Consider the following 12,281-nt stretch of genomic DNA (forward strand, 5'->3'; position numbering starts at 1 on the left):
TACATGCTACAGTCCCCTCAACAGAGGAGGTTAGGGAGTAGGGGGACGGGTGGGATTGAGAGTGAGAGGGAGGCAAGATGGGGAGGGGTCGGAGAAAGAGGGGAGAGGGAGGGGACCCTCCCAACAGCCCCGAGACAGCCCCTCCCAACAACATATATATATATATATATATATATATATATATATATATATATATATATATATATATATATATATGTGCATGTATAGATGTCTGAGTGGTACTTGACCCTTGACAGTCACAGAAATTTGAGGAAATTCAATTTTACTGATGTGAGTTGTTTTGTTTGTGTCTGTGTTTGTCATTCAGCCGCCAACATTATATGAACATCTTGTGAAAAGATTCTTCAACCTTGTTCCCTTCATGAAGGTACGATGGCATGAACGACTCCAGGAATATTACATAAAAAAATACATGTCCATAAAAGATATATATATATATATATATATATATATATATATATATATATATATATATATATATATATATATATATATATATATATATATATATTATATACAGGATAACCTGAAACGGTCCTAACGGTTCAGTTGTCGTGTGTGTGATAAAACACAGAACCACCCATTGCCGAATACACAGTTTCAGCTGTGAAACCGCTAACCGCAGCATCAATCAGCCGACATGTCTTCCAAGGGATTTTATTTTCCAATAAATAAACAAATCCTTTGGGATTTGGGAAAGTTGTCACACGTCACTCCTGGGGATGACGTCACACTTGGGCAGAAAGTCCGGTAGAGTTGGGAGTTACATCTTGGCAGTCGGCTGATCGTACGAACGTTTAATAGACGATGACAGAACTTGATCGAGACTCCTTATTTGCACAGCAGGTAACTCCGTAGGGGCTGACATGTCTGTAGCACCCAGTGATCGATTGCAGCGATCAACGGCTGGTTATGGGAGCTAAATAAAAGGGGACGAGGTTGATGGAGTGAAAGGAACGAACAAGCAGTTTGTCCAAACAGAAGGTATTTCGAGCTGATTGAAAAGCTGCTCCGAAAACTTGGAGTCAACGAGTCTAAAGAACATGAAGGATAAATATAGACTGATGTGGGCGTGGCCTCGCCAGTGTTTGTGACGTCACAGAGAGGGAAACTCGCCTTCTGAGGACGCTTCAAGATGGAGAGGAAGCACGTATTTTTCGTAGTACTCTTCTTCTCTTTCATACTTTCATTTTATCTCGGTTACCAGCCGTACCTTGAACAGGTGAGTTTTAAACGAAGAGGAATGCTTACGTGTACGTTTTAAAGTTTAAACGGGTTACCAATACCTGGAAGGGTTCATCCATGCGGGTTCTATTCCCCCACACAGCATGAAGAAATAAATTGATTTCACTGTTTTGTGTGTTTGTGTGATTCACTTCCCACATTCACTTACAATTTGTCCAAATCACTTTGACTGTTCCAACATGTTTTGCTCGCCGTGTCTCATTCAGAAGCTGCGAGAATGCTTCATCTGGATCGTGGAAACGTTCGTAAACCCTGTCCCTATTAAGGTATGACGTCATAATGCTCCACGTTCCACATACATTCTTACTCTGTGTATAATCTCCATCATTTGTCTCTTTGTTTGGGGAGCAGCTTCCCAGTTTGGGGGAATTCACCTCCATTTTGTTTGTTCCCTGGAGCCTTGATCTTTGGGAAGGCTCTTGCTTACTTTACGGATTTATCCGAACTCTAATTCGACATATTTCATATAATTTTGTCCTCGCTAATATGTTGAAAGTTTCGGATGCAAAAAAACGGGAAGAAAATTCGCGTTTTCAGACGAAAAGTTCATTTTAAGTGAAATTAAGGCCTGAAATGTCAACTATAATGTCCATTCAGACTCCCTCACGGCGATAGAACAGGATTGAACAAAATGGGGTACGTAAAAAACAGCGCGTGGAGACTGCCCAGAGATGTCCATGGGGGGGGGGTGCACATGGGAGGGGAAGGGAAGGCAGCACAAGGGGAAGGGAAGGGCGATACGGAAGGGCCAAACAGCAAGATTTTGTTTTTAACCGCCGGGTTCGATATAAAACCAGGTGTCAGGATTTAAAACTAACGTTATCTACCTGGCAAAAGCCTGCCTGCCTGCATGCTCGCACATGCAATGACCCTTGAACTCCTCTGTCGGCTCACTCCGAATCTGATTCATACATGCTACAGTCCCCTCAACAGAGGAGGTTAGGGAGTTGGGGGACGGGTGGGATTGAGAGTGAGAGGGAGGCAAGATGGGGAGGGGTCGGAGAAAGAGGGAGAGGGGAGAGGGAGGGGACCCTCCCAACAGTCCCGAGGCAGCCCCTCCCAACAACATATATCTGTATGTATATTTATTGTTACATTTGAGGGGGGGGGTATGCATTCAAAGGGTAATTAGGATGTTTAATTAGGTATGCCATGCTGTTCGAGTTTACCAGGATCTCGATGTAATAAGTAGTAATTCAGTGGTGATAAGTTGTCTAGTAAATGTTCATTTCTTCAAGGGGGGAGATGATAATTGTCACGTCATTAGATAGGGACACGGGATAGGGTAAGTGTGTCTGCGTAAACCCCTTTTGCTATTCTCTGAGGACTGGCCGTGACGTCACAGGACAGTTCAGCGGATGGCTCCGACCCGTGATCACGATTGGCAGAAGGCGACGGCAGTGGGCCAATAAACGGCTCGATTGGAGGTGACGAGGGCAGAAGGATAAAAAGGTTATGTTCGGGGTCGAAAAGAAAGAAGAAGAAGATTACAACCAGAACGCTCGTGTTTTTTTTGTGTGGAACCTGTGCCGGCAGAGAGCGTCCTGGTTGCTGTGCTGAGTGGATCGTGCTCTTGATCGTTCCTGGGAGCCTTGCCAAGCCTCGTGCCTCGCTTTGATTGGCTCTAGGGTTCTGCTGACTCGGAATACGGGGTCGGGCGGCGGGTGGACATGCCTCCCTCTCCTGCTCGCGGCTTGGCGCGGGAGCTGGTTCCCTGGCGGCTGTGGGCGAACTTGGGCCAGGACCAGGAGGTCGACAGCACCGCGGTTTCTCCTGCCCCCCCCCCCTGGCGAGAGCAAGGCCGGCTCGTCCGGCGCCGATCCAGGGACAGTTGCGTCCACACCACGGTCCAGCCTGACCACCAGAGATAGCTACGTTTTGTGTGTGTGTGTGTGTGTGTGTGTGTGTGTGTGTGTGTGTGTGTGTGTGTGTGTGTGTGTGTGTGTGTGTGTGTGTGTGTGTGTGCGCTTGGCGCCTTAGAGGGATTGAGAACTGTATATTCATTGGAATTGTCTGTGTTTTTCCCCACGCCCGATCCCACACCATCCCGTCGAATCGCCCCGGATCCCTCTTCTTGCCGAGTCTTGTTATTTCTGGTGAAAATAAAAAAGGAATAAACATCATCAACTCAGTGAAAAGCGACTCGTGCCACCTTCCTCGTCCCGTTTGCGGTAGAGCGATTAGAACCGCCAGGTTTGGGTTATAAATAAATAAATCGCCTCCATCGTTTCGGCTCATTCTACGTTGGCGGGACTGTTCAAGTCCCGTGAACGTCACAATATATATATATATATATATATATATATATATATATATATATATATATATATGTATGTACATGTATAGATGTCTGAGTGGTACGTGACCCTTGGCAGTCACAGAAATTTCAGGAAATTCAATTTTACTGATGTCAGATGTTTTGTTTGTGTCTGTGTTTGTCATTCAGCCGCCAACATTATATGAACGTCTTGTGAAAAGATTCTTCAACCTTGTTCCCTTCATGAAGGTACGATGGCATGATTGACTCCAGAAATATTATATAAAAAAATACATGTCCATAAAAGATATATATATATATATATATATATATATATATATATATATATATATATATATTGTTGCGGATTTCGCGCCCGCCGGCGTGCGAACGGCCACGTAACTCGAATCGCGGCACGTCGCCCACCGGACGGACAATCCAGTCGTGACCCTCTCGGACTAACGCCGGGAACCAGTCACAGGTGGACCTTTCGGTCTCACCGCGATCGAGCCAATCAGCCCCCGCGTGGGATAGGGTTGCTCGCCAAATTCGAACTACCTAAGTACCCACGCGGAGGGTAGACCGGGCGATCGCACCTCGCCGCAGGTCGACTTCGGACACGGGCCACTTAGCGACCCGTTCCGTACTATCAGAATAACCGAGCGGTGTTATCGTCGACCTCGACGGTTCGATTAATTATCGGGCGTATTCAGCCCACTACCAACCCTTTACGTGAAGCAAGATGGGGATTCAATGGAGGAAAAGACGAAGCGAAGCGGGAGAACAGTTCAACAATAAAGCACATTTATTCGCGGCACACGGGGAAGCTTACACAAATACAATTCCACCAAATGCACACAAAAAAAAAGAAAACACAATTCCATTTACACAAAAAGCAAACATAAAAGTGAAAACACAGTGCAGAGCTAATACCGACTACCGAGCACACGGCAACACTTATACAATTCTACTTCACAGACGGCGCCGACAACACATACCCAAAACCAAGGAAAAGAAATCCCCCAAGAATGGGGCAGGCCTGAGGCCGAGACCGGGTCGGGCCTACCCGTCTGGTGATGAGACGCGGAGCGGCGATGGCCCCGCAACCCGCGGGCCTCGTGGACAGTGCCTGGCAGGGGGTGGGAACGGGCCCCCTTGGTCGCACTATCTCAGCGCGGGGGGGAAACAGGAGGGGGGTTGCTGATGCTCGGGGTATAGAGGATCTTTATTATCCCTGGTGTGCGTCTCCACCTCGGCCAGGTCGCGCTGCCGGCCTCCCTCGGGCGTGCAGCTCCTGGCACCGACGCGAGCACCCTCGTCCGACTCTCTTCAGCTTCTCCAGCCACTGCAGGCCGGGCTCCAGACTTCTTTCGTTCTCGTTTGCGACTCTCTTTCGTCCTGCTGACTCTTTCTTCGTTCTCGTCCTGCTGACTCCTTCTCGTTCTCCTTCTTCGTTCTTCTTTGCGACTCTCTTCTGACTGACGAACACCGTCCTTTTATCCCCCCGTAACTTCGCCTTTGACCCCCTCCCTTTGACCTTTCACCTCGCTCCCCATTGGCCCGAGAAAAAGTGGGCGTGAAGGCTTTTTGATCCACAAATTTGCATATATCGATCGCCCTGGGGCGGGAGCCAATTCGCCCCTCGCTCACCGATTGGACGGCAAAAAGTGGGCGTGTGTCGTTTTTGATCCGTTTTTGAAGCACAAAATCCGTGATTTTGTACACGCTGTTCAACGTGCGCCCTACACGAGTCCAGCATCGGTGCCCATGAGTGGCGCGAGATGACGGTGATGCGATGGTGGCGAGTTGTGACGGTAAAGGTCGTGGCGGTTGTGGTGAAGCGGTGGTTGTGGTCGGTGGTTGATGTTGTGGTTGTGATCATGGCGGTTGGTCCAAAATAAAGATAGTAAAAGAAAAACGGCTATCCTGAAGAGTCGCAGCACGTATAAATGACATGTATTCCCACTAGACAACGGGTTTGGGCCTAACTACACATGCACTTACCGAGATACCTCACCTAAGGGACCTGAATGGTGGTTTGCGAATCTGGTAACCACAACAATATATATATATATATATATATATATATATATATATATATATATATATATATATATATATATATATATACATACATATATATATATATATATATATATATATATATATATATATATATTATATACAGGATAACCTGAAACGGTCCTAACGGTTCAGTTGTCGTGTGTGTGATAAAACACAGAACCACCCATTGCCGAATACACAGTTTCAGCTGTGAAACCGCTAACCGCAGCATCAATCAGCCGACATGTCTTCCAAGGGATTTTATTGGAAAATAAAATCCCTTTGGGATTTGGGAAAGTTGTCACACGTCACTCCTGGGGATGACGTCACACTTGGGTAGAAAGTCCGGTAGAGTTGGGAGTTACATCTTGGCAGTCGGTTGCTCGTACAGACCCTTAATAGACGATGACAGAATTTGATCGAGACTCCTTATTTGCACATTGAAGTAGAAGAGACTCCTATTTGATCCCTTTGGGAAAGGGATCAATCCAAGGACATGTTTCTCGCTCTCATGCTGCCATGTGTTTGTGTCCGTCATACAGAAGCCAACTTTTCGGGATCGCCTTGCGGAAAGATTCTACAACCTTGTTCCTTTCATGAAGGTATGATGGCGTGCACCGCTCCAGGCTTTATATTAATAAATGGAGGGCTACCCCTTGGGGAAAAAGGGATCAATCCACGGCCACGTTTCTGGCTCTCATGCTGCCATGTGTCTGTGTCCGTCATACAGAAGCCAACTTTTCGGGATCGCCTTGCGGAAAGATTCTTCAACCTTGTTCCTTTCATGAAGGTATGATGGCGTGCACCGCTCCAGGCTTAAAATAAATAAATGGAGGGCTACCCCTTGGGGAAAAGGGGATCAATCCACGGCCACGTTTCTGGCTCTCATGCTGCCGTGTGTGTGTGTGTGTGTGTGCATGTGCAATGAGTACAACTTTCACTCATGGATCTGTCTGTGAGTGCAAACTTCATCCTGTGTTGACATTATTGTTCTTTCTACTTCAATGCAGCCGCGGAAAACACACTGGACAAAGAATCTGTATCAAAGTAAGTCGATTTTTAATGTTCCTTTTCATTCCGTTATTAGATTTTCTGCTTAAGTCACGAGACTGCAGAGAGTTCGTCGCACTCACGATGTACACACCACAAGTTTATGAGATGTTTTATTCACTTTTATGCACATGACGCCCCCTAAAATTTGACTGCTGACCCCTCCACCTCCCCACCCCCCCCCGGTTTATCTCACTTTCTTGGTGTCACAATTTAGGAAAATATGTCTCCCTTTCATTACTGCTTGTTTCCAGGTGAGCGATTGCCCACAAACATGTTCAATCTCATCAGATTCTCACCTACCCCACCCCCTCTCGGCATTGTAAAGATCATATTGGACTTGAGGACCTCATCCTGTGTTCTGTATCCCTCACAGTTTTGGATGTGTAGGCAAAGCAAAGTTAAATCTGATGCTGAATTATCTCGGATTAGCATTTAGACAACCAAAAACAAACGGGATTTTGTAATATTGGTTGTCATGGCCCAAGGAGGTGAAATGCACACGTAAGTTATTGACGCCTTTGTGGGTTTTTTGCTTCGAACTTAATTTAAATGTGAATGTAAACATTTCAAAACTCCAACTTCAATTTTTCTACCCGAGTGACAGTAGCATTAATAAGAAGTCCTTGTTTGTAAACTTTTCATTCACTTTTTCAGCCCTCGTGGACTTAGTACCGTCGGACCTCGCCGTACGCAGATTCGCCGTTCACGGGCCCCGCAAATCAATGCGACTTTCTTCGACATCCTGTGTCGTGCTTCGCGTATTCGCGGTTTTTTTAAACGTATTCGCAGCTGGCTCATGTTGTTGATGTGTAGCCCCGGACAGTTCTCTTAAACAGGCCCGCGGCACGAAAACAGCCGATCGATCTCCTTGGAGCGACCCAGAGATCCTCCACATCCAGGATGGTGTTCCCCCGCCTTCATGAAGTCAGGGCCACGACAGAGCTAGAGAGAGAGAGAGAAGAGAGAATGGGTCGGTCCATAGGGACCGATCGGCACTCTGACCATGACCGCTCTGCCCGAACAAATCCGGGCAGCAAGGAAGAATGGGGAGGATTTGACCCCCGACTGACGTTGCTCTGGCTCCTGTTGCTGAGGATGATAGGTTCCCTAGCAACATGAGTTCACAATGGATTTGTACATTGTCTACCAATGTCTTTGTACATCTTTGTACCCTTCCACATGAAAGTCGGATGATGTCGAAACTGTATTTGATGTCTTTGTCTTGCCATGTGATTTCTGTTTGAACTCCTCCATGATCTTCAGATCAACATAATAAGAAATAAGCCTTTTAACACTCTCTTTGCTCTTGTTTGCAGGAATAATCAAGTTCACCAACTGGGGCCCCACTCGAGATAGGAGTTTGAACGTGATGGTCGTGTGTAACATCCTAACTGCATTGCTTGTGTGCATCAGTGTCGTCATGCAGGTATACTTTTGTTGTCTTACCTGGTGAAAAATATTCACGATCCATGAAAAAAATGTTTCTTTGAGTTGAGCAGGTGTCCTCGCTTGTTGAGGGACATTGGACACAGATCACCTCGTACGCACTCCACCACTCGAATTGGGAGTGTGGGTGTTTTAAAAAAAAAAATCGTACACGAGGTGGAAGTTAGACATAGAATGGATCAGGATGCAACAGAACAAAGGAACAGTAGAGAGAGAGACAGAGAGAGAGACAGAGAGAGAGAGACAGAGAGAGAGAGAGAGAGAGAGAGAGAGAGAGAGAGAGAGAGAAGACACCGACAGCAGGGTGTGGGACAAAATAGAGGAAGACTTGGGGAGGAACGAGTGTAGGATAGGATGCAAGGGTTGGACAAGATGGAAGGAGAAAGAAACTCAGGAGGGAAAACTGGAAATTTGGAAGGAGGAGGGATTGGGGTGGGGTGGAGGGCATGGGTGCGGGGATGTTAACGAGGGTAGAAAAGATCATGGTTTTCGACGGGGTATGACTTGAAATGATGGTAAGCAGCTGTCTTGAAGACCTGGAGGGAAGAATGAGATTGAAGAGAATGTGGAAGTTGATCCCACAGATGGGAAAAACAAACAAGAGCGAGAATTGCTTTCGATGCACGTCCCCGAACAATGTGATATTTTCTCAGCACAAGGAGGTCATAACTCTGTGAAAAATGGATGAAACTCCCTGAAACTCGATCTAGTTCTGTAACTTATCATAAACAAGCCATGTCCCAAGTTTATATTCAATATGTTAAAGGGTATGGGAAAAATGTCTGAAAAACCACATGTGGGACGGTCGGACGGACAGATGGAGAGAAAAACCTATCGTCCCCTCCGTGAATCCGGAAAGGTACTAATAAGTGGAGGAGAGCAATGGTTCTGGATTTTGGTCGTTTCATCAGAAGCGTTGTATGTGGATAGGAGTTCAGGTGTGCCAAGGAAGGACGATGTACGACGGAGGATGCCCAGTCGGAGGCTGGCTTTGAAGGCCAATTTTGAAATGTGGTCTGCCCAAGAAAGATCATGGCCCCAGGAGTCTGAATAACCGAACTTCTGTCCGAGCCGTCCTGAATGAAAACTTTCCAGGTTGCTGGATTGGTCGAGATGGACCAACCGCCCGGCCCCCACGATTGCCAGACACAACCAGACTTGATTTTTTTATGTGGGGGTTTGTCAAAGATGTCTACAGTACCAAGGTAGCAAACCTGCAAGATCTTCGTTCTCGGATCACAGCTGCATGTGCACTGATGGACGCAAACATGCTGAGCCGAACATGGCAAGAACTCGTGTACCGTCTTGATGTCGTGCGCGTGACAAACGGAGCTCACATTGAAGTGTATTGATGGTGCGCACAAAACTTGATGAGTTTCTGTATCATACAAACCAAAGGGTGTTGTGTATATCATTTGTGGTTCCAAATACACCAACGAAGTTGTCCAGATCTTTTTGGACCACACTGTACGTACATCTGGACCTGAACCGGATTCGAATCGACTTGTTCTTGTCAACCATCTAACTTGTCCACCAAGTTTCATTCGAATCCGTTGAGAACTTCTTGAGATATCCTGTACACAGAAAGACAGAGAGGGGTGAAAACAAAAACCTCCATCCACCCATGGTGGTGGAGTTAATAAATGATAGTCCACAGAGGAAGGTCAAACACTCATTGGATCCATCGCTTCCCTGTTGAGGAGTACACCATGGGGTTGTGCTCCTTCTCCATCAAGCTTCAGGAAATGTCACTTTTGAAATAAAAAGGATCATAAAAAAACAAAATCGAGGCATCTTGTTGGCAAGATAGGCCTTAAGTTATCAGCGAATGGAATGGCATTTGAAGAATTGCCTTTGAAAGATCGCCGACTCCAAAAAGCCAGTCGCTGACTGGGAATCCTCCATCATGCGAAGTCCTTCCTCAGCCTACCTGAGCTCCTGACCACATACAAAGCTTTCATCCACAGCCTGATGGAGTACTGCTCTCCCCTCTGGGCTGGTGCTCCTGCGTCTCACCTTTCTCGGCTTCACGCTGTGGAAACCAAGACATTTAAGATCATCGGTATCTCAGGTGATGAGGCTGAGTATTGGGGTCTCTCACGCACTCACCGCAGGCAGGTCGGCGGTCTGTCTGTCTTCTACCGTCTCTAATACGAGCCTCGACAGTGCATACAAAAAAAATAATAAAAGTGGTGGGGATGGGAGGGATGGGGGGTTCTTGCCAGCCAGCAGCCCCTTAAGGGGCTGTCACTCCTTGACGTTTTAGCCAGCGTATGGCAAGGTATCAAAATGTATGTAAAACGCTGGCGTACGCTGAACTATTGATGTTTTGTTTTAATTTTTGGTCGTATTCATAACGTGTTGGACGTATGCATAATAACGTATTAGTAACGTTCACAGAACGTTTCAATCACATCGAGATAACTTATACCAACGAATGCTGAGCGTGTTGTCGGCGTTCAGAACCTATGCACAACGATCGTCCGACTTATGCATAGCGCGGCAGCGTATGGCCGACGATCACGTGGCGTAGGCTATTCATAGGCTGCGGCTCGACGATTCAAATCATAAGCACACTCGACATCGAAGTGTCAAGCCGCTGTCACACCTTGACGTTTTTCATACGTTAAGAGCACGCTGAAGCACGCTGGTATACGTCGTAGTACGCTGGCATACGTCGTCATACGCCGAGTACATCGATAAATTTTCAGCATGTTGAAAATTTCTCTACGTACTCGGCGTATGACACACGTTCCGCATATGCTGGCCATAAGTTGTTGGCACGTTACGCGATCGTTGACACACGTTACTCATAAGTCGAAACACGTCAAGGTAATGGTTAGCATCAGTGTTCCAGACTCCCTGTTTTTTTGTTTTTTTTTCCTTCGGTATGACGGTGATGTTAACACTTCGATTTCTAGTGCGGTTATGATTTAAATCGTTGAGCGGCAGCCTGTCAATTATATTATAGTATAACCGCACTAGAAATCGAAGTGTCAGCATCACCGTTGTAGCGAAGGGAAATAAATAAATAAATAAATAAAAAGCAGGGAGTCTGGAACACTGACGCTAACCATTACCTTGACATGTTTCGACTTATGAGTAACTTACAAGTAACGTGTGTCAACGATCGCGTAACGTGCCTCCAACTTATGGCCAGCGTAGCGGAACGTGTGAGTCATACGCCGGCATACGTCGTAAAATTTCAAGCATGCAAAAATTTGAGGACAACCACAAAGTACAACGATTAAAGCCAACGTACTACGACGGTGGCAGTGTTTTTCAGCGTGCTCTTAACGTATACAAAACTTACCCATAACGTATTCGACGTTTGCCAGCGTTTTAGAAAAAAATTTTCATCAGTCGGCATACGCTGGCTAAATCGTCAAGGTGTGACAGATCCTTTACCCTGGGGATTTCCTCCCTGGAGTGAACACCCAAACCCACAACTGGATGGACTAAGTGAATGGATTGAAGTGTGTTAAATATATATAAATAATGGAGTGTGAAGTTACAAACATGACGAGTCAAGTTGATTCCTCCTTATACCCTTTGTTCAGAACTTGCATGGGTTTGAACAGGAAGTCACGTGACACAATATCCACCTGTAAGGTGTGTTGTTTGCTGCTCTTTGTGTTACAGATCTCACGTTACAACCAGAATGAGAAATATTATCGGATGGCAATAAACAACTACTGTAAGTTAAATTTCCTGTAAATGACATCGGACACATTGCACCGAAGTAAATTTAAATGAATGATTTTGTGTCTCCGTCTGAAAATACTTTTGTAAACTCATTCACAGATTGCTCTCGCTGCAAAAAGCGAAGAAGAAGCACCGGAAGCTGGGACAATCGGAGGTCGGAAGTGAATGGTTTGGGGTCGATGGAGTCGCATCATCACACATGGCGATCACAAGCCAGCTCTGCAGAATCAGGAGGCCGTGCTGCGGAGGAGTGATGTTTCACCCCCCAGTGATCCAGGGTGGTTCCACATCACACGGGATGAGATCAGAGGCCAGGAGAGAATGTGTATTTTTCATCACATGGAAGGAAGAATGAATACTTACAGCTTTGTACAGTCCTCAATTTGATGTTGAATTAGTTAACGACAAACAAACAGGACGTGCTCGTCACAATGAAGCCAGGATTCCATGGAAACATCCTGTCTGTTATGATTGAATCGTCATCAGTTGT

At 46.2% G+C, this 12,281-nt stretch overlaps 1 protein-coding gene across 12 annotated transcripts in view; it reads left to right on the top strand.

Annotated features, from left to right (window-relative positions):
• Window positions 1-12,281, top strand: part of LOC147008395 (tubulin alpha-1C chain-like) — a 78,931-nt gene that overhangs the window by 49,590 nt on the left and 17,060 nt on the right. For 4 of the 12 annotated variants that reach the window (XM_085864991.1, XM_085864995.1, XM_085864993.1 and 1 more), the window contains 9 exons: window positions 329-388; window positions 1,473-1,532; window positions 3,713-3,772; window positions 6,130-6,189; window positions 6,318-6,377; window positions 6,598-6,634; window positions 7,957-8,066; window positions 11,729-11,783; window positions 11,891-12,180. In XM_085864991.1, the coding sequence (XP_085721117.1) occupies window positions 329-388; window positions 1,473-1,532; window positions 3,713-3,772; window positions 6,130-6,189; window positions 6,318-6,377; window positions 6,598-6,634; window positions 7,957-8,066; window positions 11,729-11,783; window positions 11,891-12,045 (657 nt within the window). In that variant the 3' untranslated portion in view covers window positions 12,046-12,180. Of the gene's footprint in view, window positions 1-328; window positions 389-849; window positions 1,244-1,472; window positions 1,533-3,712; window positions 3,773-6,129; window positions 6,190-6,317; window positions 6,378-6,597; window positions 6,635-7,956; window positions 8,067-11,728; window positions 11,784-11,890; window positions 12,181-12,281 lie in introns of those variants that run through there. The other 8 variants (XM_085865005.1, XM_085865007.1, XM_085865001.1 and 5 more) reach the window with 7 other exon arrangements.

The sequence above is a fragment of the Eptatretus burgeri genome, chromosome 19, assembly GCF_056783735.1.
Source record: "Eptatretus burgeri isolate ZD-2024b chromosome 19, Ebu_testis_v1, whole genome shotgun sequence".
Classification (NCBI taxonomy): Eukaryota; Metazoa; Chordata; class Myxini; order Myxiniformes; family Myxinidae; genus Eptatretus; species Eptatretus burgeri.